Source organism: Gigantopelta aegis, chromosome 12 (assembly GCF_016097555.1).
Source record: "Gigantopelta aegis isolate Gae_Host chromosome 12, Gae_host_genome, whole genome shotgun sequence".
NCBI classification, from domain to species: domain Eukaryota; kingdom Metazoa; phylum Mollusca; class Gastropoda; order Neomphalida; family Peltospiridae; genus Gigantopelta; species Gigantopelta aegis.
In genome coordinates, this window is record NC_054710.1 from 3,446,869 (window position 1) to 3,473,369 (window position 26,501).

A 26,501-nucleotide genomic window follows, 5' to 3' on the forward strand; every position below is an offset into this window, starting at 1 on the left:
TGAATATCCTGCCCCCCACACCCAATGTTAGTGTTTTTAAGTTATATCTCTCTCTTTAGACAACATATCCAATTTTTACTATTATTTAGTAAAATGAATACGTATTAACTTAAAGTAAAATAGGGCTAGTGAATTTTTAATCGTCGCTAGTAACTTTTTAAAATCACTGAGCCCTGAGAGAGTATTTCAAAATTATATACTCAAACTGTGTGGAGTCTAGCACAGTCTGTAGAGCATTAGCCTAAATAGCTTGGCTTGTAGGATCAAAATTACCGTGTGGAGTCTAGCACAGTCTGTAGAGCATTAGCTGAATAGCTTGGCTTGTAGGATCAAAATTACCGTGTGGAGTCTAGCACAGTCTGTAGAGCATTAGCCTAAATAGCTTGGCTTGTAGGATCAAAATTACCGTGTGGAGTCTAGCACAGTCTGTAGAGCATTAGCTGAATAGCTTGGCTTGTAGGATCAAAATTACCGTGTGGAGTCTAGCACAGTCTGTAGAGCATTAGCCTAAATAGCTTGGCTTGTAGGATCAAAATTACCGTGTGGAGTCTAGCACAGTCTGTAGAGCATTAGCTGAATAGCTTGGCTTGTAGGATCAAAATTACTGTGTGGAGTCTAGCACAGTCTGTAGAGCATTAGCCTAAATAGCTTGTCTTGCAGGATCAAAATTACCGTGTGGAGTCTAGCACAGTCTGTAGAGCATTAGCCTAAATAGCTTGGCTTGTAGGATCAAAATTACCGTGTGGAGTCTAGCACAGTCTGTAGAGCATTAGCCTAAATAGCTTGGCTTGTAGGATCAAAATTACCGTGTGGAGTCTAGCACAGTCTGTAGAGCATTAGCTGAATAGCTTGGCTTGTAGGATCAAAATTACCGTGTGGAGTCTAGCACAGTCTGTAGAGCATTAGCCTAAATAGCTTGGCTTGTAGGATCAAAATTACCGTGTGGAGTCTAGCACAGTCTGTAGAGCATTAGCCTAAATAGCTTGGCTTGTAGGATCAAAATTACCGTGTGGAGTCTAGAACAGTCTGTAGAGCATTAGCCTAAATAGCTTGGCTTGTAGGATCAAAATTACCGTGTGGAGTCTAGCACAGTCTGTAGAGCATTAGCCTAAATAGCTTGGCTTGTAGGATCAAAATTACCGTGTGGAGTCTAGCACAGTCTGTAGAGCATTAGCCTAAATAGCTTGGCTTGTAGGATCAAAATTACCATGTGGAGTCTAGCACAGTCTGTAGAGCATTAGCTGAATAGTTTGGCTTGTAGGATCAAAATTACCGTGCTGAGTCTAGCACAGTCTGTAGAGCATTAGCTGAATAGCTTGGCTTGTAGGATCAAAATTACCGTGCTGAGTCTAGCACAGTCTGTAGAGCATTAGCCTAAATAGCTTGGCTTGTAGGATCAAAATTACCGTGTGGAGTCTAGCACAGTCTGTAGAGCATTAGCCTAAATAGCTTGGCTTGTAGGATCAAAATTACCGTGTGGAGTCTAGCACAGTCTGTAGAGCATTAGCCTAAATAGCTTGGCTTGTAGGATCAAAATTACCGTGTGGAGTCTAGCACAGTCTGTAGAGCATTAGCTGAATAGCTTGGCTTGTAGGATCAAAATTACCGTGTGGAGTCTAGCACAGTCTGTAGAGCATTAGCCTAAATAGCTTGGCTTGTAGGATCAAAATTACCGTGAGGAGTCTAGCACAGTCTGTAGAGCATTAGCCTAAATAGCTTGGCTTGTAGGATCAAAATTACCGTGTGGAGTCTAGCACAGTCTGTAGAGCATTAGCCTAAATAGCTTGTCTTGTAGGATCAAAATTACCGTGTGGAGTCTAGCACAGTCTGTAGAGCATTAGCCTAAATAGCTTGGCTTGTAGGATCAAAATTACCATGCGGAGTCTAGCACAGTCTGTAGAGCATTAGCCTAAATAGCTTGGCTTGTAGGATCAAAATTACCGTGTGGAGTCTAGCACAGTCTGTAGAGCATTAGCCTAAATAGCTTGGCTTGTAGGATCAAAATTACCATGCGGAGTCTAGCACAGTCTGTAGAGCATTAGCTGAATAGCTTGGCTTGTAGGATCAAATCTTGTCAGTTGACACATCCTCTGATTAGGGTTTTTTTCCCGTCCCAACCAGTACCTCAAGACTAGTATGCAGGACTAGCTTTGGGTGAGCAAAACATTTCGCCAAATTGTCTATTAAACATAAAAAATTGCAGAAATCAACAGATATTTTCTTTAAAATGTCAATTGTTACCTGAAATTTTTTCGCCAAATTAAAATATAATTAGCAATTGGCGAATTTGGCGAGTGTCAGAGGTAGCCCCGAGTGTATATTAAATGCTGTCTGTGAGGAAAATGTATCTTTAAAATATGCCTTGTTACTATCAAAGAGGAGGCTTTCCTCAAAAGGCCCCGAGTATATATTAAATGCTGTCTGTGAGGAAAATGTATCTTTAAAATATGCCTTGTTACTATCAAAGAGTGGAGGCTTTCCTCAAAAGGCCCTGAGTATATATTAAATGCTGTCTGTAAGGAAAATGTATCTTTAAAATATGCCTTGTTACTATCAAAGAGTGGAGGCTTTCCTCAAAAGGCCCCGAGTATATATTAAATGCTGTCTGTGAGGAAAATGTATCTTTAAAATATGCCTTGTTACTATCAAAGAGTGGAGGGTTTCCTCAAAAGACTGCATATCAGAATTATCGAATGTTTGACATCCAATAGCTGATGAGTTATTGATAATAATTCAGCCGTGTTTCTTCTACAAAGAAATGGATTATGTTTGTATAATTGGTAACTGAATTATTCAGTTATGTGGATTATGTTTGTGGAACGGGTAACTGATTATTCAATTATGCGAATTCTGTTTGTGTAACTAGTAACTGATTATGTTTATGTAGCCGGTGAGTTACCTAGTACTTCTACACTTGTATTGTTTTTGTGTGCAGTCGGTCTGTGTTTGATCAATGCCACAAGCAGCGCACCACAACTGGTTTATCAAAGGCTGTGGTATGTGCTATCATGTCTGTGGGATGGTGCATATAAAAGATCCCTTGTTACTAATGGGAAAATGTTGCAGGTTTCCTCGCTATGTCTGTATGATAATATGTCAAAATTACCATCCAATAGTCAATGATTCATAAATCAATAAGCTCTAAGCTAAACTTTTAACTTTACACCGACATTCAAAATGTATTCTCAACAAAATGAGTTGAGAGGTTGTACACTTTTGGTAATTGTTGCTGGTGTCAAAATGCTTTACCAAGTTTGAATCACAGTTTTAAATGTGTGGATTATTTTTATTTTATTTTTTATCTGTAGAAATTTTTTCCGGTGATATTAGCAGTTTGCATGAATTTAAAGTAGCTTAAAGTAGCTTAACACAGAGTCATTCTTATGAAATATAATTCTTCCAGTTTTTCTAAGCATACATGTACCTACCAGGGGCCTAATTCACTAAACTCTCGCAACTTTGTGATCTCGCAGCGCAATGCTAAAAGACTTGCAAAGAGGATGCTTTGTTGTCTAGCAGAGCCTAAGAGACCTTTGTGAATTAGGCCCCTGAACTCAAACTTAAGAGTTTGTTACCAATGGTAATTTTGAAATGTTCATCTGCAGCGATTTTAAAATCATAACTGTTTGCAACAAATATATAAAAAAAAAACATTATTTATTCAACCGACTGCAATGATTTTTATCCAGCTGCAAAAACCTGCAATTGGTAAAATGACCTACAGCAATTCAACTACACAACTACGGCAGTTTCTGTTGTTGCATTTGAACTGGGCAAATCTCAAAATACTGATTTTTTTTTTTATTGAAAAATGTTTTACTCAATTTAGTAAAGCACTAACAATATATCTAACGCAAAATAGCTGAAAAGAAGAGAGAGATGAGGGCCTTGTGTATGGAATTTAATTTTATTTAAATGAAATTAGTGGGTGAAACGTAACTGGGGCATGCATTTAAAGCAGAGTGTACCGAAAATACTGCTCAATATCAAGGCACCCCAACCATGACATTGCCAATGATTGGGGGGAGGGGGGTGGTGTAATGTTTAGGGGAAAAAATTTAAAATATTGGTATTGTATCAAAAGTGACTACTGTATGGCTACCAAGGTAAATCACCCGAAAAAATACCAATACTGATACAGAACCTGAACCTGAAATTTCAATACCGCCCAGCTCTGCATGTGGGGTGTATCAGTTTTGAAGGTTACACACCACTATTAATTACGCATACAGTTCAATATCTTTTCTATGTCAAAATATATTCTGTGAAAAATACAACACTGTCGAGAGGGTCATGTGACTACTACCTTTAAGGAGTGCTCTCGACTGATATTAGTGGTATTTCAAAGGCTTTGGTGTGTGCTGTCCTGTCTATGGAAAAGTGCATATAAAAGATCCCTTGATACTAATGGAAATAGTTTTCTTCTGTAGACTTTGAAAGAGAAAAGTTAAAATTTGTTTTGTTTAACGACACTACTCGAGCACAATGATTTATTAATCATCGGCTATTGGATGTCAAACATTTGGTAACCCACTACATTTTTCCATTAGTAGCAGAGATCTTTTATATGCACTTTCCCACAGACAGGATAGCACATACCACAGCCTTTGATATACCAGTCATGATGCACATAATAGAACAATAGACCAATGGGGATTGATCCCAGATCGACTGTGCATCAGGCAAGCGTTTTACCACTAGGCTACCTCGAGCCCCTTAGAAACAGAAAATGGTCAACGTTTTTTTTTTTTTTAAATCTCTTTTCATTATGGCAACTTTCCTAAAACATTTTTTTTTTTGAGCCAATATTTGTTGATGTATTTGTCATTTTTAATTACATTTTATGATGTGGTTATGATCAGCTGATCATATTTTTTCATATGTTTTATCATTAAACTCTTGTTTTAATTTTGTATATTTTATTATATATAAAATTTACATGCAATTACTGACCAGTGCAGCTTAAAAAAAAGAAATATGACGTGTTCAAAATCATTCTTCGTACATGTTCATATAACAATATCATAAAGTTGGTTGACATTTATTTGCGATGGGTTGCTGAAAACTCCTTGGTCCAACTTGGATGGCACACTTTCTGCCAGAAAATAATTTGCGGTATTTAGTGCAACCAAAACCGACTGTAAGTACCCCACCTAAGTGGGTATGGGGTTTTGCACATTGCCTTTCATGTACTCTGACATAATTTTAAACAGCAATTCTCTTAGTATCTGCTATCAAAAAATTAAAAAAACATTTATCCATATATTATTTTTAATTTTAGGGTATGTAATTTTACCCCCATATCCTCTGGCAGAAACCGAGGATGGACTTGCTGCGTTTTCTTGCCCATCTGTTAGTTTTTAAGTATCTATACCACTATTTTAATTAGGCTGATGCCTCAAGTGCCCACCTCCCCTTCCGTTGATAAATAATCAAAATTGTCCCCATCACTATGCCTGGATCAAGTCGCTGGTCATACCAGAGACAGGACCCACGGTGGACATGCTTGAACCTAATGGATGTGAGCGTGGAGAAGCGTTTGGACTTTGGACTATTTTTCAAGATACCAGGTAGTGCCTGGATTCTCCCCCACCCCACCCCAGAGTAAAACGATCTGTCCTGCAACATCATTATCAGTTGTGCAATACGGGCCAGCTAACTCCTTTTTCAGGTTAGAATTGTAGATAGTGCTAGTCCGATGTTGCTAGATCTGGGGAATATGGTGCAGTGTAACCATAGCAGATCATGTCATGCACACAAGTCTCCTAGTTAGGCCAAGAACTTGTCAGTCAACCCTATTCTGTTGTCTGTGACACACACAGACAAAACATTTTATTCATTGACATTGAGGATGGGGCGACATTCAGTCATTTATTCATCAATTCATTCAATCATTCTGTCACAGGGTTCCCACACATAAAAAAAATTATTCGACAAAATATATATTTTCATGACTACTGGTTAGTATTTTAAAAAGTAAATATGGAGCCAATGTACTATGAGCTGGTAGGTACAGGGTTCGCAGCCCGGTACCGGCTCCCACCAAGAGCAAGCTTTAACAACTCAAAGGGTAGCTGTAAACGACTACACCCTCTTCTCTCTCACTAACCACCAACAACTAACCCTCTGTCATGGATTTTCAGCCCGGATAGCTGAGGTGTGTATCCAGGACAGCGTGCTTGAACCGTAATTAGATATAAGCGCGAAAATAAGTTGGAATGAATGAATGAATGAGCATGTAATTGTATTGGACACATGATCATAATGAAGTTGTGCCAGATTCGTTTATTCTTTGTACAATGAAATATGTTTTCAATCAATGGATTATGAAATTCCTCATTATAGCACAGTATTTTAACACCACCAACAAGAAGTGCCATGACTTTCAATGAGTTTTATTTTCCATGGGTTTTTTCATGACCATTCAATCATTCATCCATCAATTGTTTTCAACTGTGTATTTACAGTGAGTAGGAAGGTGCCAAAAAGTGTGGGGGGTGGGGTGGGAGTCGCACACACACAAATGAATATATATATATCAACCATCGCTGCTGCTACTGGATAAAAAAAAAATGTAGTGACCCTTATCCCCACCCCACTTGCTTCCTATGTCAGTGATTCATTGTACACTTTTGTTTCTTGGATTTTAATGTTACAGGATAGTTCGTTTTAATATACAGGTGTAAATGTTCTTGAAACAAGTCGTATCAGTTTGTATTTTAATGTTGTATTAAGTTGAGTTCTTGTCGTTCTAAATGTTTATAAGTAGGTCTATATCATTGTTGTATGAAGCAGAATTTTTAAAAATGCTTATGAATCGAAACTTGTCAGCCATTTTGTTTTGGGAACTTTGATGTGAATAATTGGACCATTGTTGTACTAAACCACGTTTATGTAATTTAAAAAACAAAAAAAATCAATGCATACTCAAAAATTACTGTAACAAGCAATTTTGTTTTGAAATAAAGTACTACTACTAATATATTATTGTTGTATTAAATAGTTTTCTTATGATTTGGGGAGTGGCAGTCCTCCTATAGGCAGTGCAGGAAGGATGAAATAGTCTTGTGTCGTGCTTGCATAGGTCATATTTTACCCATTCGTGAGTGTATTCTGACGGTGTGCCACATTTTGGTGGAGTGTAAGCATCTTAAAGAAACTCGAAAAGATATATTTGGCCAACGTAATGTGATGGAATTATTTCGATTCCATCCAGAATTTGTTTTACAATTTTTACGTGATACGGACTTTTACTCAAAATTATAATTTTATATATCTGATATTTGGGGGTTTTTTTTTGGGGGGGGGGGGGGGTTTGCAGAGTTCTTTACACTGTATTTTTATTTAACTCGTGAATTTTTATATTGATGTTGACCATCATTTCATGTTTTGACTTTCCATAGTGTGACACGCAATAGCCGATGTATTTTTCGTGCTGTTAAATATTCATTCATTCACTTATGATTTGGAAAAATTACCACCCATTTCAAGGGTTTTGAAGTGGAAGTACAATATTTAAAAACACCAAGTGTCAGTTGATAGGACCAATTGAACTGGCTGAACCAAAAATGTATGCTTGGTTGTTTGTTTTTTCGTCCTACTAAAGTAAAAATAAAAATCGGGTTTTATTATTTTTTAAAATTAACAATCGGGCCTAAACTGGCCTTATTGCATCCTTCGGCCTTGAATTTAAATTTGACTACGCTACACGTGATGTTACACAATTAATAAATCAACGTGCTCTAGTGTTGTCATTAAACAAACACACTTTTAACTTGTTTTACTTAAACGAAGGGCAAAAAAACAAAAAACCTAGCCTGATTAAACACATGCTGGACCTATTCTTGAATCGGTGTTGTGGGGTATGTTACGTAACACCAGACGTGGCTCTATCCAAGCTCCTGCCCCTTACCCCCAAGAGATTGTTTCGCTGATGGATTCAGTGTTAATTGGTGTTTAGTGAAAAACATTCATTTTGGTCAGTTTGATATTTTGGGGGAATATTGCCAAATAGATGATACATGTTAGGTTAGTGTACCTTTGAATACTGCAGGTTTAATTCTTGTCAAAATGTATTTATAAATGTTTGCTTTGAAATGTAACGTACTAGCCATGCAAATAATCTACTATAGCTCACCAACAACAAAATTAATAAATAAATAATAATAATAATAAACGCTAACGAAAACAGAACAAAAACAAAAACAAAACAAACAACATCAAACAAATAAAAAATAACACAATAAAAATTGTTGGAGGATCTTTAGTCCGTCAAAGTGATTTTACGTGCCTATATACCACTAAGGTTTCAAGCACGCCTATCCCGGGCTTAGCCTCTGACATCACCAAATAACTGGTTCAACAAAGGCCATGGTTTGTGCTATCCTGCCTGTGGGAAGCGCAAATAAAAGATCCCTTGCTGCTTGTCGTAAAAGAGTAGCCTATGTGGCAGAAGGGGGAGGTAAGTTGGAGGTGGGCGGAATTTGCAATAAAATTTAAAAAGAAGTCAAGGACCTAAAACCAAAAATGGAGAATGATCTGCATGTATGGAAAAAAAAGTTAAGCCCAAAAAATAAACTTAAGAGTGCTAGGCCGAAAAGATTTCTGGTGAATTGAGCAATTTAGACAGACTGTCTAAAATGAAAGATGTCAGACTATTTATAAAAAACATAAACAAAGTTTTAGAAATGGCGGCCAAAAGGTTTAAAGTCTGACAAGTCCATACTCATGGAGGCTTGGATGTTGGAAAGGTTGACTTCTACGGGGAGGAGAGCCACACCCTCGTGTCAAGTCGGGGAACCAGCCGGTAGATCTCTGGCTTCCCTAGCAGTCTGGTGATCTCAGGATACTGCTCGCTGAACACTTTCTTCATCAGGCGATGTATAGATATGTTGTCCATCTTGTCCATTTTCGTGCTGGGGTGTCATTAAACATTCATTCATTCATTCATTCCGTGGTATCTCCGGACTCTGCACCTGCGGGTGGTGGATGTTTCGGCGGTGTCCTGATGGAAGTGGCCGCCGGCGACGCTTCCGCTTTCCGTTTACCAACGGCACCTTGACGGTCCTGCGTCCATCCTGGTGTCACCGGTAAAATCGGGGACAAAGCCCGAAACGCAACGGTAGGTGCAGGTGGAGTGGGCCGCTTCTTGTGCCGTTTTAGAAGTAGAAGCTGGGCTAGTTGGGGCAGGTGCCTCTTGTGTCCTCTTCGTTGGTGAAACAACATGGGGCGGCGACGCAGAAGGAGCCGCTGCCGGCGGTTTAGCCACCGGTGGTGCCGCTCCTGGTGCGTTTTTCCTCTTCCTCCATCCTGTCTTCTTCTTCTGTGGTACAGCGTCGCCGTACACCAAAGTCATGGTTGCCATTGACCCGGTGTAAGCGACGCGGTACTCCAACAGTACTCCATAACTTGCGATGAGTCGTCCCCCCCCCCCCCCGGTGTGTGTGTGTAGGGGGAGGTTAATTCTCAAAAGAGCATGAACTCACGTCTACCTTTATCTTGCAACAAATTCGTCTGGCGAGTCTTTAGAGGACGACCGAAAGAGCAGTCATTTGATGTGAACACTCCATAACATCAGGTCAGATGGTTCATCTGGTCAAAGACCGTGGTATGTGCTTTCCTGTCTGTGAGGAAAGTGCATATAAAAGATTCCTTGCTGCATTAGGAAAAACCTAGCGAATTTCCTCTTATGACTCCTTGTGTCAGAATTACCAAATGTTTGACATCCAATAGTCGATGATTAATTAATCAAGTGCTCTAATGGAGTTGTTAAACAAAGCAAACTTTACTTTATGCCAGGTGGTCGTAACTGATACGTTCATGGTTGTGCCACTTGTTTGTCGGGTCTAACTGTCGACACCCATCTTAACAGATTTTGTGGATTTACTGAATACGTAAACGACATCTATAAAACTAATATAACTTGTCCATTGACTATATCCACGTCCTTCTCTCCCCCATCTATCTCTCTCTCTCTCTCTCTCTCTCTCTCTCTCTCTCTCTCTCTCTCTCTCTCTCTCTCTCTCTCTCTCTCTCTCTCTCTCTCTCTCTCTCTCTCTCTCTCTCTCTCTCTACCAGCCTCGGTGGGTAGGTGTAAACCACTTGCACCGGCCAGTGATCCATAACTGGTTCAACAAAGGCCATGCTTTGTGCTATCCTGCCTGTGGATCCCTTGCTGCCTGTCATAAAAGAGTAGCGTATGTGACGACAGTGGGTTTCCTCTAAAAAAAAAACAGTGTCAGAATGACCATATAATTGACGTCCAATAGCCGACGATAAGATAAAAAAATCAATGTGCTCTAGTGGCGTCGTTAAATAAAACAAACTTTACCTTTTTTAACTCTCTCTCTCTCTCTCTCTCTCTCTCTCTCTCTCTCTCTCTCTCTCTCTCTCTCTCTCTCTCTCTCTCTCTCTCTCTCTCTCTCTCTTATCTCTTATCTCTTTCTCTGTGCCTGTGTTTCATACTGTCTTGGACAAACAATTTGCGTAATTCCATTCTAATCTGATTTCTCCATTAGAAAATATTATCGCCATAATTATTACCATCACCTAATATACTTGTGGTGTTAGATTACAGGCGCGTGTGCAGGAAATAATGCAGGGTGTCATCCGGAGTGGTCTAAACTGGCCAGCTAAGTTTTTTTTTTTGGTTCGGTCATGATCCCTCGACAAATATATTTTTTTTTAAAAGAAGAAAATTCGTTTTGAGCGGGAGGGTCGACATCCGGACCCCCAGAACAACCCGCAAACGCGACTGTGAGTGGAACCAAAAGGACAAGGTGCTTTAATAAAATGGTGGAAATGCCATACATAAATATAGAGTTATTCCCCTTTGTAGCGCCAGGTGTGAATTTATTTTCATTTTGAATGGAGAAGAAAGAGATAGTTGAAAGAAAAAAGAAGACCTCTACTTCTATAAGCTTTAGGTAAACTTGTTTTTAAATAGTTATGTTCTAGTCTATGTTAGTATTGTTATTTAATTCGTCGTGAGTAAATGCGATGCGAAATATAATTTTAAACAGTTTAAAAACGTCCTGACTGAGGTTTATTTATTATTATTTTTTTTGTTCTACGAAAACTTCGTAGTTCTAAATGAAGTGAACTTTCACATATTAATATTTAATCCTAGGTCACAGACAAAAGAAATTAAAAATGCAATCTACACGTATATTTCTTAAATACCCACCAACCCTCTCCCCCAAAAAACTTTAATTTTTTAAAATAATAAACAAAAAACAAATGCCTTTTTAAAAAAATAGAACTTCAATAGAAGCCCCATAAAAAAAATAAAACCCCTCTATAGAGCAATGAAATCTGGTGTGGGCAGGGCTAGCTCTGGCAGGTATGATATAATTTATATGTCCTAAACTACCATCAGCTCACTCAGTTGCAGACTTGAAAATAATAATAAAAAAGTAATAAAAATAAAATAACAATTTAAAAAAAAATAAAGTGTAACAGTTACTCTTTTTGTCATTCAGTTTGCCTTAGAGTAATGCCGTCAGATATATTTTTATGGTGTTTTACTTAATGGCAAGAATATATTTCAATACCAAAATTTCTGTACTTTCAGGTTTGTTCAGTATGGTATTTCAGTATTTCCTGTAGTTACACGATAGAGAACAGTATATATGGTATATCGACCAGCTCTAGTAGTAGACCATACACACACTGGAAATTATTAACAAATATTTTCTCCCTGAATAGTCATTAAAACCCATGCAGTCATTTATCAAGCTTTGCACACATTCTGGAACTCCATGGGCTCGAAATAGCAGCCTGCGAAAAGCAGTCTGGTTTTAGGCCTAACCGTTGAAATAAACATTCACCTGCTAAAATAACCACAAAAATTATGATCATCTCATATTCTATTTAGCTTAGGTCGAGCTTGTGATTCTGTTTTATATTTTAATTCTATAATTCTCTAAACTATAAATCTCAGAAACTTGTCCTAATTATCCACTAACTGTCCCAAATCCTACACTCACCCCGTGCTGACTTTATTTTCAGCAGAGTATTTTTTCTTTTTCTTAGCCAGCTATATTTCTTCTGGCTTGCTATTTAAAAAGAAAACAGTGCTCAGATCATATTGTTCTGCCTATTTCGGGGGGTGGGACGTAGCCCAGTGGTAAAATTACCACATGTTTAACATCCAATAGCTGATGATTAATAAATCAATGTGTTCTAGTGGTGTCGTTAAACAAAACATAAACTTTCTTTATTTCAAGTCCAGTATACTGATAAAAAGAAACACAGTATTGGGAAGTTAACCGTGTTGGTGACAGTCAATTAAGCCACATTACAGACAATTTTCTGTATCTTATGTACACGCATATATGCAGGGCTCAAAACAGCCTGTGGCCAGGTTGCCAAATGCGACCAATGTCCCACTTGGGCGACTTAAATATTGAAAAAATAATGGTGTTAGTCGGTCAGATAAAATTATATGCGATTTTTAGAGCTATAACATATGAGCCACTATTAATATTTGTATTCCACATTAAAATCATGCTCATAGTTCTCTTACCATAATTTGCAAAACATCCATTATTAATTTTTGGCGAGTTTCAAACCCTGTACATGTACAGAGTAACTACATGTACAGAGTAGAGTAACTACATGTACTCTAGTAGTGAGTTAACTACATGTACAGAGTAACTACATGTACTCTACTAGTGAGTTAACTACATGTACAGAGTAACTACATGTACAGAGTAACTACATGTACTCTAGTAGTGAGTTAACTACATGTACAGAGTAACTACATGTACTCTACTAGTGAGTTAACTACATGTACAGAGTAACTACATGTACAGAGTAACTACATGTACTCTAGTAGTGAGTTAACTACATGTACAGAGTAACTACATGTACAGAGTAACTACATGTACTCTAGTAGTGAGTTAACTACATGTACAGAGTAACTACATGTACTCTAGGAGTGAGTTAAATACATGTACAGAGTAACTACATGTACAGAGTAACTACATGTACACTAGTAGTGAGTTAACTACATGTACACTAGTAGTGAGTTAACTACATGTACAGAGTAACTACATGTACTCTAGTAGTGAGTTAACTACATGTACAGAGTAACTACATGTACTCTATTAGTGAGTTAAATACATGTACAGAGTAACTACATGTACTCTAGTAGTGAGTTAACTACATGTACAGAGTAACTACATGTACTCTAGTAGTGAGTTAAATACATGTACAGAGTAACTACATGTACAGAGTAACTACATGTACTCTAGGAGTTTAACTACATGCACAGAGTAAATACATGTACAGAGTAACTACATGTACAGAGTAACTACATGTACAGAGTAACTACATGTACTCTAGTAGTGAGTTAACTACATGTACAGAGTAACTACATGTACAGAGTAACTACATGTACTCTAGTAGTGAGTTAACTACATGTACAGAGTAACTACATGTACTCTACTAGTGAGTTAACTACATGTACAGAGTAACTACATGTACAGAGTAACTACATGTACTCTAGTAGTGAGTTAACTACATGTACAGAGTAACTACATGTACTCTAGTAGTGAGTTAACTACATGTACAGAGTAACTACATGTACTCTAGGAGTGAGTTAAATACATGTACAGAGTAACTACATGTACAGAGTAACTACATGTACACTAGTAGTGAGTTAACTACATGTACACTAGTAGTGAGTTAACTACATGTACAGAGTAACTACATGTACTCTAGTAGTGAGTTAACTACATGTACAGAGTAACTACATGTACTCTATTAGTGAGTTAAATACATGTACAGAGTAACTACATGTACTCTAGTAGTGAGTTAACTACATGTACAGAGTAACTACATGTACTCTAGTAGTGAGTTAAATACATGTACAGAGTAACTACATGTACAGAGTAACTACATGTACTCTAGGAGTTTAACTACATGCACAGAGTAAATACATGTACAGAGTAACTACATGTACTCTAGTAGTGAGTTAACTACATGTACAGAGTAACTACATGTACAGAGTAACTACATGTACTCTAGGAGTGAGTTAAATACATGTACAGAGTAACTACATGTACTCTGGTAGTGAGTTAACTACATGTACAGAGTAACTACATGTACAGAGTAACTACATGTACTCTAGTAGTGAGTTAACTACATGTACAGAGTAACTACATGTACAGAGTAACTACATGTACTCTAGTAGTGAGTTAAATACATGTACAGAGTAACTACATGTACAGAGTAACTACATGTACTCTAGTAGTGAGTTAAATACATGTACAGAGTAACTACATGTACTCTAGTAGTGAGTTAAATACATGTACAGAGTAACTACATGTACAGAGTAACTACATATACTCTAGTAGTGAGTTAACTACATGTACAGAGTAACTACATGTACAGAGTAACTACATGTACTCCAGTAGTGAGTTAACTACATGTACAGAGTAACTACATGTACAGAGTAACTACATGTACAGAGTAACTACATGTACTCTAGTAGTGAGTTAACTACATGTACTCTAGGAGTGAGTTAAATACATGTACAGAGTAACTACATGTACAGAGTAACTACATGTACTCTAGTAGTGAGTTAACTACATGTACAGAGTAACTACATGTACTCTAGTAGTGAGTTAAATACATGTACAGAGTAACTACATGTACAGAGTAACTACATGTACTCTAGTAGTGAGTTAACTACATGTACAGAGTAACTACATGTACAGAGTAACTACATGTACTCTAGTAGTGAGTTAACTACATGTACAGAGTAACTACATGTACAGAGTAACTACATGTACTCTAGTAGTGAGTTAACTACATGTACAGAGTAACTACATGTACAGAGTAACTACATGTACTCTAGTAATGAGTTAACTACATGTACAGAGTAACTACATGTACTCTAGTAGTGAGTTAACTACATGTACAGAGTAACTACATGTACTCTAGTAGTGAGTTAACTACATGTACAGAGTAGAGTAACTACATGTACAGAGTAACTACATGTACTCTAGGAGTGAGTTAAATACATGTACAGAGTAACTACATGTACTCTAGTAGTGAGTTAAGTACATTGTGTTCCATTATACCTTATTTCTTTTCATCAGTATATGTTGGAATTGAATACAAATAAATGTTAAAAAAGTTTGTTTTGTTTAAAGCCGCACACCCTAGTTCCATCCAGCGAAAATAAATTATAATTTGGTTAATCTACAAACCTGTAACACACTTAGATCACGTTTTTATCAAATGGAGTGAAAAAGCAGGTTTTATATCGATAAATACCATGGGAATCCCCATGTCCCAATTGCTTGAAATAATTTTGAAAGTTAGTATTCTGATGTCACCGGTAGAAGCACGACAATGCCTACATCACGACAAATTTCACAGACTTGGGGTGCGTTCGTTTCACCTCTCTTGGACATGTTCCAACTGTTCTGTCCTGGTTGTATCCCCTCTCCAGATACCGTAAGACTTAGCAAAATTATTGGTTTTAAGGGTTTGTAACGTTTTGTATTGAGACACTTACTTGTGTGAACTTTATTGTTACTGAAAATGTTCACGAACTGTGAAGAAAAATCTCACAAATGAACAACAACAAATCGGATGTTGATTGCACGAAACGTGCACGAGAAAACAAACCGAACCAAAATGATAACGGTCACGTGATATACCAACGTCTGTGACATTAAAAATAGATTGGACCTCGCTTGCTTAACGGTTTTTTCTCGACAACACGTTTTGTGAAAAAATGCATTTCGTGGTTTTACAAACATCAGGATTACCAAAAAGGACTTCAGGTGAATGGAAATGTGTATTCTAAATAATAAAATGTAAGTAAAGTGCAATTTTATTTGTGAAAAATGGGGTTTAATAGCGAAAAACAACGCCGTAATGGTTAACAAATAAACGTAACTAGGGTGTGTCCCTTTAATGACACTGACAACACTTGAGCACATTGATTAATTAATCATCGGCTATTGGATGTCGTAGTCATCAGAGGAAACCCGCTACATTTTTTGCAATGCAGCAAGGGATCTTTTATATACTGTTCCCCTTTGACCATTTGTGGTGCACTGGTTGGAACAAGAAAAAACCCAATCAGTTGAATGGTTCCACTGAGGTGGTTCGATCCTGCGACACACGCACCTCAAGTGAGGACTCAAGTGACTGAGTAGATGTAGGTACAATGTATTGGGTTTTAATGACTCAATGGACACAACACCTCTCACAATCCACTATCTTCAAGGTTGCTTGATCCAGGGCTTCTAGATTATGGTAGCCTTACTCCCATGACTAGTGATATTCAGAGTTGGGCTAGTGAATAACTACTATTGCCATGCCAGACAGGACTTCTAGATTATGGTAGCCTTACTCCCATGACTAGTGATATTCAGAGTTGGGCTAGTGAATAACTACTATTGCCATGCCAGACAGGACTTCTAGATTATGGTAGCCCTACTCCCATGACTAGTGATATTCAGTGTTGGGCTAGTGAATAACTACTATTGCCATGCCAGACAGGACTTCTAGATTATGGTAGCCCTACTCCCATGACTAGTGATATTCAGTGTTGGGCTAGTGAATAACTACTATTGCCATGCCCAATGGCTAGTGAATTTTTTTGGGTCAAATGCTGCATTTAAGTCTATTTTGTAAATAAGAATATCCTTCCCCTACCACCACCCAATGTTAGTGTTTTTAAGCTCTATCTCCTTTACGTGACATTCGATTATTACTATTAATTTGTAAAATTGTATTAACTTAAAGTAAAGTAGGGCTAGTGAATTTTTAATTGTGGCTAGTAAATTTGTAAAATCGCTGATCACATGGCTAGTGGATTTTATAAAAATTCTAGAAGCCCTGCTTGAACAGTGATTGGATATATGCCCCCCCCCCCCAAAAAGCAGTTCTGGTTACATCTAAATAAATTTTTTTTAGGGTAGGTACATGTAGGCTATAACCAGGGCAAATTTTATTTTGGCAAAATATTTTAATGTAATTATTAATATTTTGTTAGAGAATAACCAGTTTTTTTAAGTTAAAAGATAATTTGGCAATATTATCTGCTGATCCGGAGCTAACCCTATATAACGTTTTTTGTTTATTCTTGAAATCTGTCAAACTGGTCTTCGCAGAGAGCAATAAAGTAAAGATTAGTAGACGGTGAAACGAGTTTAGAGTCGGTGAAATGTTTTAGTGTCGGTTGGGTAATCGATGCCACACACATTTTTATTATTTGGCATATGGTCATAAAATGTAATATAATCTAATGTTTACCAAGGACCACACAACTAGGAGGGAAGTTACTCTGCATTGTGCCTGGGTGTACTAATACAGTGAAACCCCTCTAAACCAGACACGTGTCCAGTTTTAAGAGGGATCCAGTTTAGAGAAGTTAAGTTCTGTCCTGGTTTTTAAAAAGGGACTGGGTAAAATGTCCGGTATTGAGGGACTTCCGGTTTACAGAGGTTAAGTTCTGTCCTGGTTTTTAAATCTGGAAGCAAATCAGGGCAAAGAGACTGAACATAGTGGCTAAACCACTGTTAGATGTTCAGGGATCGAAATTAGTAGCAATCTCTGCTTCTGATGATTTAATCTGGAAGCAAATCAGGGCAAAGAGACTGAACATAGTGGCTAAACCACTGTTAGATGTTCAGGGATCGAAATTAGTAGCAATCTCTGCTTCTGATGATTTAATCTGGAAGCAAATCAGGGCAAAGAGACTGAACATAGTGGCTAAACCACTGTTAGATGTTCAGGGATCGAAATTAGTAGCAATTTCTGCTTCTGATGATTTAATCTGGAAGCAAATCAGGGCAAAGAGACTGAACATAGTGGCTAAACCACTGTTAGATGTTCAGGGATCGAAATTAGTAGCAATTTCTGCTTCTGATGATTTAATCTGGAAGCAAATCAGGGCAAAGAGACTGAACATAGTGGCTAAACCACTGTTAGATGTTCAGGGATCGAAATTAGTAGCAATCTCTGCTTCTGATGATTTAATCTGGAAGCAAATCAGGGCTTCTAGAATTTTTATAAACTCTACTAGCCATTGGATCAGTGATTTACTAGCCATGATTAAAAATGAACTAACCCTACTTTTCTTTAAAGTCAATAAAACTTTACAAAATAATAGTAATTAGATATGTCTCCTGAAGAGGGAGATAGAGCTTGAAAACACTAACACTGGGGTTGGAGAAGGATATTTATGTTTACAAAATAGACTTAACTGTAACATTTGACCCACAACATTCACTAGCCGTGAGGCATGGCTATGGTAGTTACTTACTAGCCCAACATTGAATATCACTAGCCATGGGAGTGGGGCTACCATAATCTAGAAGCCATAAGCAAATGCTAGAAATCAAGGAGCAGTTCTAGACCATTTATGTCAGTTGATTTAAGCATTACTCTCATTTGTTTTGTTGTTAAATGTCAATGTCTGTATATATCTAACGTCGAACATCAATGTCTGTGTATCTAACATAGAATAATAAAGTTACATAGAACATCAATGATGTCTGTATATCTAACCGGTGTCGTGGTTAGGCCATCAGTCTACAGGCTGGTAGGTACTGGGTTCGGATCCCAGTCGAGGCATGGGATTTTTAATCCAGATACCGACTCCAAACCCTGAGTGAGTGCTCCGCAAGGCTCAATGAGTAGGTGTAAACCACTTGCACCGACCAGTGATCCATAAGTGGTTCAACAAAGGCCATGGTTTGTGCTATCCTGCCTGTGGGAAGGTTAAATAAAAGATCCCTTGCTGCTAATCGGAAAGAATAGCCCATGTAGTGGTGACAGCGGGTTTCATCTCAAAATATGTGTGGTCCTTTACCATATGTCTGACGTCATATAACTGTAAATAAAATGTGTTGAGTGTGTCGTTAAATAAAACATTTCTTTCTTTCTGTATATCTAATGTATTTCTGTTCACTCTCTGGCTGGACTTCATTTTCACAGTAATTTTGTACAAGTTTATAATATATTAGGTATTATTATGTTAGTTCAGGGCTTCTAGAATATATATTTTTTTAATCCACTAGCCATGGGATCAGTGATTTGAAAAATGTACTAGTCTTGATTAAAGATTCACTAGCCCTACTTTACTTTAAGTTAATACAATTTTACTAGAAGCCCTGAAGTTTGAGCTACTTCAAACAACAGGCTGACCAAATATACATTGGATATAAACAGATACTGGTATTTAAAATGAAAAAACTGATTTAATATGTAATTTAAATTGTTGAAATGGATCTATTTGTGAGAAATACCTTGCAAGTGGGGACACTTTCTTTAATGGTGAATGCTATTGGCTATATTTAAATATTGGTGAAATGAGTTTGAGAGGAGATTCATGGTTTGGTGATGTGGAATATTTTTTTGTCTCTCTTTCAATTACATGAACGGAACGTAGCCCAGCAGTGAAGCGCTCACTTGGCGGGCTGTCACTCCAGGATTGATCCCCGTAGGTGGTCCCATTGGGCTATTTCTTATTCCAGCCAGTGCATCACCATGGGTATATCAAAGGCCATAGTATACATGTGCTATCCTGTCTGTGGGATGGTTTATATAAAAGATCCCTTGCTACTAATGGAAAAATATAGTGGGTTTCCTCTGTGTCGTTAAACAAAACAAACCAACTTCTTTCAGTTATACTTGTAATGTCATGTAGTTATTATGTCTTTATTGGTTACTGTACATGTCAATCTGCTGAAAGATAAAACCTTCTTTCTTTTTGTTTTCTTTTAAATTATTTTCGTGCTTGTATTCAATTACAGTTCAAGCACACTATCATGGGCACACACCTCAGCTATATGGGCTATCATGGGCACACACCTCAGCTATATGGGCTGCCTGTCCAGGACAGTGGGTTAGTTGTTAGTAGTTTTTGAGAGAGAAGAAGGTGTAGTGGTCTTACACCTACCCAAAACTCGCTCTATGTGGAAGCCGATACTGGATTGCGAACCCTGTACCTACCAGCCTTATTTCCGATGGCCTAACCACAACACCACCAATGTTCTTTACTTTGTTTATCTGTACATTGATGCTAACTTTAAGAATTTTTTTTCTCCTTGCAGACTGAGAGTTGTGTGAAGATCACAAGCAGTCCAGCAATATGGTTTCCGGCACAGTAACATCAGAACATGGTTGTGATCGGGATGAGTTTGACAGAGATAACCGAGAAACAGCCGAGTCGGTGTCACTCGACTGTAAGGAAGACTCTTGTTGTTTAAGAGTGAAAACTGATCCTGTTGCTATTGAGCATGATGCTAATATAGCAGCACCAGTGTCTTCACATTTGGATGATGTTAACAGAATTAAAGTGTCTTCAAAATTGCTCATTTCTGAAGAGAGTAAATCATCTGACGGTTTAGAGAAGACAGATGGGTGCAGGGGAAAATCAGTGTCTTCAGATTTGGAAGATGTTACCAGAATTAAAGTGTCATCAAAATTACTCACTGTGAAAGGTCCGAAGTCAACGGAATTACTCAATTCCGAAACTCGTAAATCATTTGAAGATTTACAGAAGACATATGGGTGCTGGGTAAAGTCAGAATCGCTACCTCCATTCAGTGATCTTTCATGTTCATTGTGGGCAGATTACCAGAGCACTGACAATCTAGAAAAAGACAATCCTAGTGATGCTGTTAATCAAAGATTACATGAACCTATATCAAGAGAACATATTGCAAAATGTGAACCAAAACATAATACTGATCAAATTGATACAACATCTGCTGAGGTAGGTTCAATTCAGGATACAGGAATGGATTCCTTTCAAAATATTTCACGTAAGGAAAATAATTCTGCTGAAATTTGGACTAAAGACATAGCTAACCTAGGACCAAGTCTTATAGCATCAGAAAGCAGTCCAGATATTGTAGAGAAGAAAGATAATACTGATGACATTTGTCCTTTGGCAGTAGAGGGCAATCCAAAGTTTGAACTTGAAACGGAAAATGCTGGTGATATATGTACGGAAGATGCAGCTGGTGTCAAAATAAATTTGCCTGTGTCATTACAACACAATCCAAATTCTACAGCTGTATCTAAATATCTATCAGACATATGTACCTTGCCATCTGTCCCAGGGTCAGCAGTGAGTTCCTTGTCATCAGTTCCTGATGACGTCTCTACCTCTTGTTCTATCTGTGGAAAGGAGTTTTACTCATCTCGCTACATCGAAGGACACATGCGAACTCACACCGGAGAAAAACCGTTTCATTGTCGTGTGTGCGGTCGGGGATTTTCCCTCAGCCAGAACATGTCGAAGCACATGAGAATTCACACTGGGGAGAAGAATTACAACTGTCCCCACTGCGGGAAGCTGTTCCGCGACAGCCAGTCGATGAAGCGGCACACACGGATTCACACCGGAGAGATGCCATACAAGTGTGACGTGTGCGCACAGAGCTTCAGATACAGGGAGATGTACATCCAACACATGAAAGACCACTCGTTTCTTGTCACACAGCGCCGAAAGGGACGACCACGTAATCCGGTTCCTAGTAGCAGCAGCAAGCAGTTGGAAAATGTTAAAGATAGAGATTGGATTGCTAAGAATGTGTTTCAGGAATCATTAAAACTGACGAACGACATGGCAGTGTCCAGTAACAGTGGCACGCCATTGGAAAATGTTAAACATGGAGATGTGATTACTAAGAATGTGCTTCAGGAATCATTAAAACTGATGAACGACATGACAGTATCCAGTAGCAGTAGCAAGCCGTTGGAAAATTTTAGAGCCGGAGATGTTAATGCCAAAAATAATGAGGAAATGGGTATTAACCAGGTTGTCACAAATTGTAGTGATACCAGTACTTTGATACAGAGTGCGTCGGGAATCGGTAAAGCTGGCAAAAGACGTGACAGTCTTGCTAAAGATTCGAACAAGAAAGGCAAGCGGAAGCGGAAGCGAAAGTCTACAGGTGATAATTCGAAGAAGAAGCCTAATATTGGAAGCAGCGAATACGTTATGTCTTGCATGGATATTCTGAACTCGATAGAACAGAGCAAGTTCCAGATGTGGGCTGCATGGCAGCAGCAGTTGTTATATGCTCACCATGTTGCTGCGCCTGCAGATGAGGCACTCAACTTGTCCACACCTAAAGCACCTGCTGTTAATGGTCATTACCACAAAGCAGTAGATACAAAAACTAGCTCTGTATTTTCTGCTACAAAGGAAAAAGGTAGTAAAAACAAAAGGAAACCATATACAGCTTTAAAGCATAAAGCATCATATTTATCCTGTTTTGGCAGTGATATATTCCGTGACAAAAATGGATCAGTAGATGTTTTTCTACCATCTGTTGCTTTGGATCTAACAGTGTCATCTGTATCTCGTCTTACGACTGAAGCATCATCTGTAAGATTAACACCTGCATATTCTACCGAAAAGCAAATGACTTTCCCTAAAGACAAAGACAACATATCGGCAAATTCACAGTTTATGGTATCTTCACCAGTTACAGCTGATGCACCAAATATTGATTCTACCAATTCTGTAGCTGTGTGTATGCAAGGAATTGAAACTGATTTGCAAGAAGATGAAAATTTAGTCAATGCTATAGGACAATCTCGGAATAACAGTACTAATTCTGTTGCTAGAAGATGTGGTGAACCATTAAATGAAGAGTTTACAGTTCCAGATATTGTCGACGCTCCAGTAACATCCAAAGAAGACACTAATGTGATAAGAGCTGTGAACATTTCACATCTTGAGTTGTCATCTGAGTTTTCGAATGATACAAGAACATCTGAAAAGAAATACGGTATATCTGTTTCTCAGCTAAAGGATGCCAAAATATGTAGTGATGTTTTGTTACAAGTACCAAATGGATTGAAATCACAGTATCTTCATTCAAATTGTGAAAAATCTGTTCCCCAGGATCTAGTGGTCACAGTCCAAAATCTGCCAATGGTTCATCCTCATGAACTTGATATCAGACAGGATAAAGCAGCTGATCAGAAAAATGGCACCTCAGAGTGTAATAAGGAGTTTTGTGATAACTCATTTGTCGGAAGTAGTGCAGCAGAATTCAATGTGCAATGGCCAGTAGGTGCATTAGGTTTACCAAATACTCAGCTTACAAAAAATGCAGCTTCACAAAATACTGCTTCTCCCACAGGATTAACCGCAAATGATACTCGTCCTGCTACTAGTTTTCAAGAAGGTACAACTTCACAAGATACTCCAATTTTCCATAATACTCAACATCCCAAAGATGCTGCTTCTCCCAGAGGTTTGACTGCAAATGATACTCATCCTGCTACTCATTTTCAAGAAGGTACAACTTTACAAGATAATCCAATTTTCTATAATACTCAACATCTCAAAGGTTCAAGCTACTATGATATTAATCTTCCAAAAGTTACAAATTCACATCAATGTCTAGAAGTAACTGCAAATGATGCTACTCATTTTCAAGAAGCACAAGATACTCCAATTTTCTATAATACTAAACATCCCAAAGGTTCAAGCTACTATGATAGTAATCTTCCAAAAGTTGCAAGTTCACATCGGCGTCTAGAAGTAGTTGTGTGTGAATGTGAACTATGTGGAAAGAGAGTGAAGAGTCGAAGCTACCTGCTGATCCACATGAGGACGCACACTGGCGAACGGCCTCACAAGTGCAGCGTGTGTGGGCAGGGATTTGCTGTTTCGCAAAACATGTACAAGCACATGCGCATTCACACGGGGGAGAAGAGATATTCGTGTGTGCACTGTGGCAGGGTGTTTCGCGACAGTCAGTCGAGGAATCGACATGTCCGGCTGCACACGGGTGAGAAACCATACAGGTGCGACGTCTGTGGAGACATGTTTTTGTACAAGCACAAACTGGATAATCACAACAAGAAACATCACTTGCAGAAAAGAAACATGCAGTCCGGGGTTTCACAGAAAGTCAAGACTAGTATGGTAACAGAGGAATCAGTCGGTTTTGAAGCTTTACAGAAATCCAGTGCTGATGTTATTCCTTTAAAATCCAGCAGTGTTGAAGTTCCATTCAGAACCGACAGTTGCGACATGATTCGTAAAACGATCACAAATATAACTCAGAAACTCAGCAGTGAATCAGATCCACAGAAATCCAGTGGTATTGGAATTAGAAAAAAATCTAGAATTCAGATGCTTCCACAAAAAAACATGGGTCATGAATCAACAAGTCTAGCAGAATCACAAGCGTCCAGTTACCACATTAATAACAGATTAGGCAGTCATCCACTTCAACTGAAATCCAACGGTCATGTAGTTGAATTGAACCATAACCCACTTCCAATGAAAACCAACGGTCATGTAGTTGAATTGAACCGTAACCCACTTCCAATGAAATCCAACGGTCATGTAGTTGAATTGAACCATAACCCACTTCCAATGAAATCCAACGGTCATGTAGTTGAATTGAACCGTAACCCACTTCCAATGAAATCCAACGGTCATGTAGTTGAACTAAGCCGTCAAGAGATTCTACGCAAATCCAGTTACAACAGGTTACCTTGGGTACCTCATTGTGATGTCGGTGAGTCGAAGTTCACACATAGCAAAGGTTTGTTGAATCACCAGAACGCGCCACTAAAACAAGAAAATTGCTGCACCATCTGTGAGAAAGAATTTGATACGGGGGAATTGCTAGATAAGCACTTAAAGAGTCACAGTGGATGTCTGTTGGAACCAGGGTGTCATATATGTTGTGAGTGTGGTGAAGTGTTTGATTACAAGGCAGAGCTTCTAACCCATGTACTTATGCATAAACTAGAAGATACTTTACAGTGAGTTATTTGTCAGGAAAACTTTTACGTTTAGCCATCATCTTGATTTAAAGATTCATGTGAATGTGTGCCAATAGAACTATGACTTTGTGAGGAGCATCTGTGAGGAGACGTAGCCATTATTGTATTGAGACAATGTGAGTGATTGACAGACAAATACATTGATGAGGTAATCTCAGACACTGGTTACACTCAATCGTACATAATGTACAGTGGAACCTCTCAAGACCGGACCCTCTGTAAACCGGAATTCCCTCAAAACCGGATGTTTTACAATCTTTCTAAAAAAATTTTACCTCTCTAAACCGGATCCCTCTAAAAACTGGACATTTGTCTTGGTCCCAAGGGTGTCCGATTTAGAGGGTTTTCACTGTACATAACAGTGAATGGTACAGATAGTAAATATAATAAATAATGACAAGAGGGGAAGAGCAAGCAAATAGGCAAAAACGGGCGGTGGCGATCGTACAGTTTCTATAAAGTATCCCATTTTGAAGCATGTTCATCACATTAATAACACTAAGAACCGGTTTTACAAAACGTAATTTTTCGTTTCCAGTTAGCTGTAACGTTTGTAGTCCCAATTTTCAGAGCGAGTTTAAAGATCCACAGGGCCTGTAGCACAAATAGCGGCGTGCCTTCCCAGGATATATATTTTGCAACCCCCTCGGGGAGAGGGGAAAATAAATGTACACATCACCGCGGAGCTCCCTGAAACTCGGGCCTCGTAGCACGTGCTACTAGGATAAACTGGCTCTGTCTGTTTTGCTAAGAAGACTATGTCGATATGAAATTTGGATCAGTTGGGATGTATATTTCAAAGTTTATTATTTGTAGTTTGTTGCAATACCAGTAGTTTTCAGTTGTATATTCAAATTATACATTAAACACCATTCTTATTTTTTAATTATTATTATTTTTTGTTTTTACGATGATCCATATTCCATAATGAAATAATTTCTGTGTGAATTACATGTAGGTGCAGAACACGTAAAGATAGTGTGTTATGAATTTGGTCCTTGGAAGGGCAATGCTCTTACAGGCGTGCAACTACACCAAATTGCTCTGAATGTGCACGAAAAACTCTATACCCTGATGCTCTTACAGAGGCAACAGTTATGCTTGCTTTAGACCAATTTGGTAAAAACAAACTAAAAACAGAAATCCGTGAAATTCAAGTTGATTTTAGAACATTCTACTTACCGGCTATTTTCTAGTCGGTGAACATATCTGAAATAGTGCAGTGAAATTAAATACAATACACGTCAATTTGGTCTAGGAACTGGAACAAAATCGATTGTGCATAAAGATTGCAGAAACATCATACTAGTCATTTTGAAGAACTTGGAATGGTTTAAAATGTTTCTCATTAACTGAACGTGGGGTCGGGACTTAGCCCAGTGGTACACCGCTCGCCTGCTGCGCGATCCATCTAGGATCGATCCCCGTTGGTGGGCCCATTGGGCTATTTCCCGTTCCAGCTAGTGTAACAAAGGCCATAGTATGTCCTGTCTGTGAGATGGTGCATTTAAAAGATCCCTTGCTGCTAATCGAAAAGAGTAGCCCATGAAGTGGCGACAGCAGGTTTCTTTTGGCATTATCTGTGTGGTCTTTAACCATATGTCCGACGCCATATAATCGTAAATAAAATGTGTTGAGTGTGACTTTAAATAAAACATGTCCTTCCGTAACTGGACGTTTTAATGACTAACGGTGCTTTTAAC

At 38.3% G+C, this 26,501-nt stretch overlaps 1 protein-coding gene across 1 annotated transcript; it reads left to right on the top strand.

Moving 5' to 3' along the window:
- The first annotated feature begins 10,849 nt into the window (after positions 1 to 10,849).
- LOC121386833 lies at positions 10,850 to 25,684 on the top strand. Its single transcript, XM_041517846.1, has 2 exons — positions 10,850 to 10,925; positions 20,085 to 25,684. Exon 2 carries the CDS (start codon positions 20,123 to 20,125, stop codon positions 24,779 to 24,781), a length of 4,659 nt encoding a protein of 1,552 aa, XP_041373780.1. The 5' UTR covers positions 10,850 to 10,925; positions 20,085 to 20,122; the 3' UTR covers positions 24,782 to 25,684.
- The last annotated feature ends 817 nt before the right edge of the window (positions 25,685 to 26,501 follow it).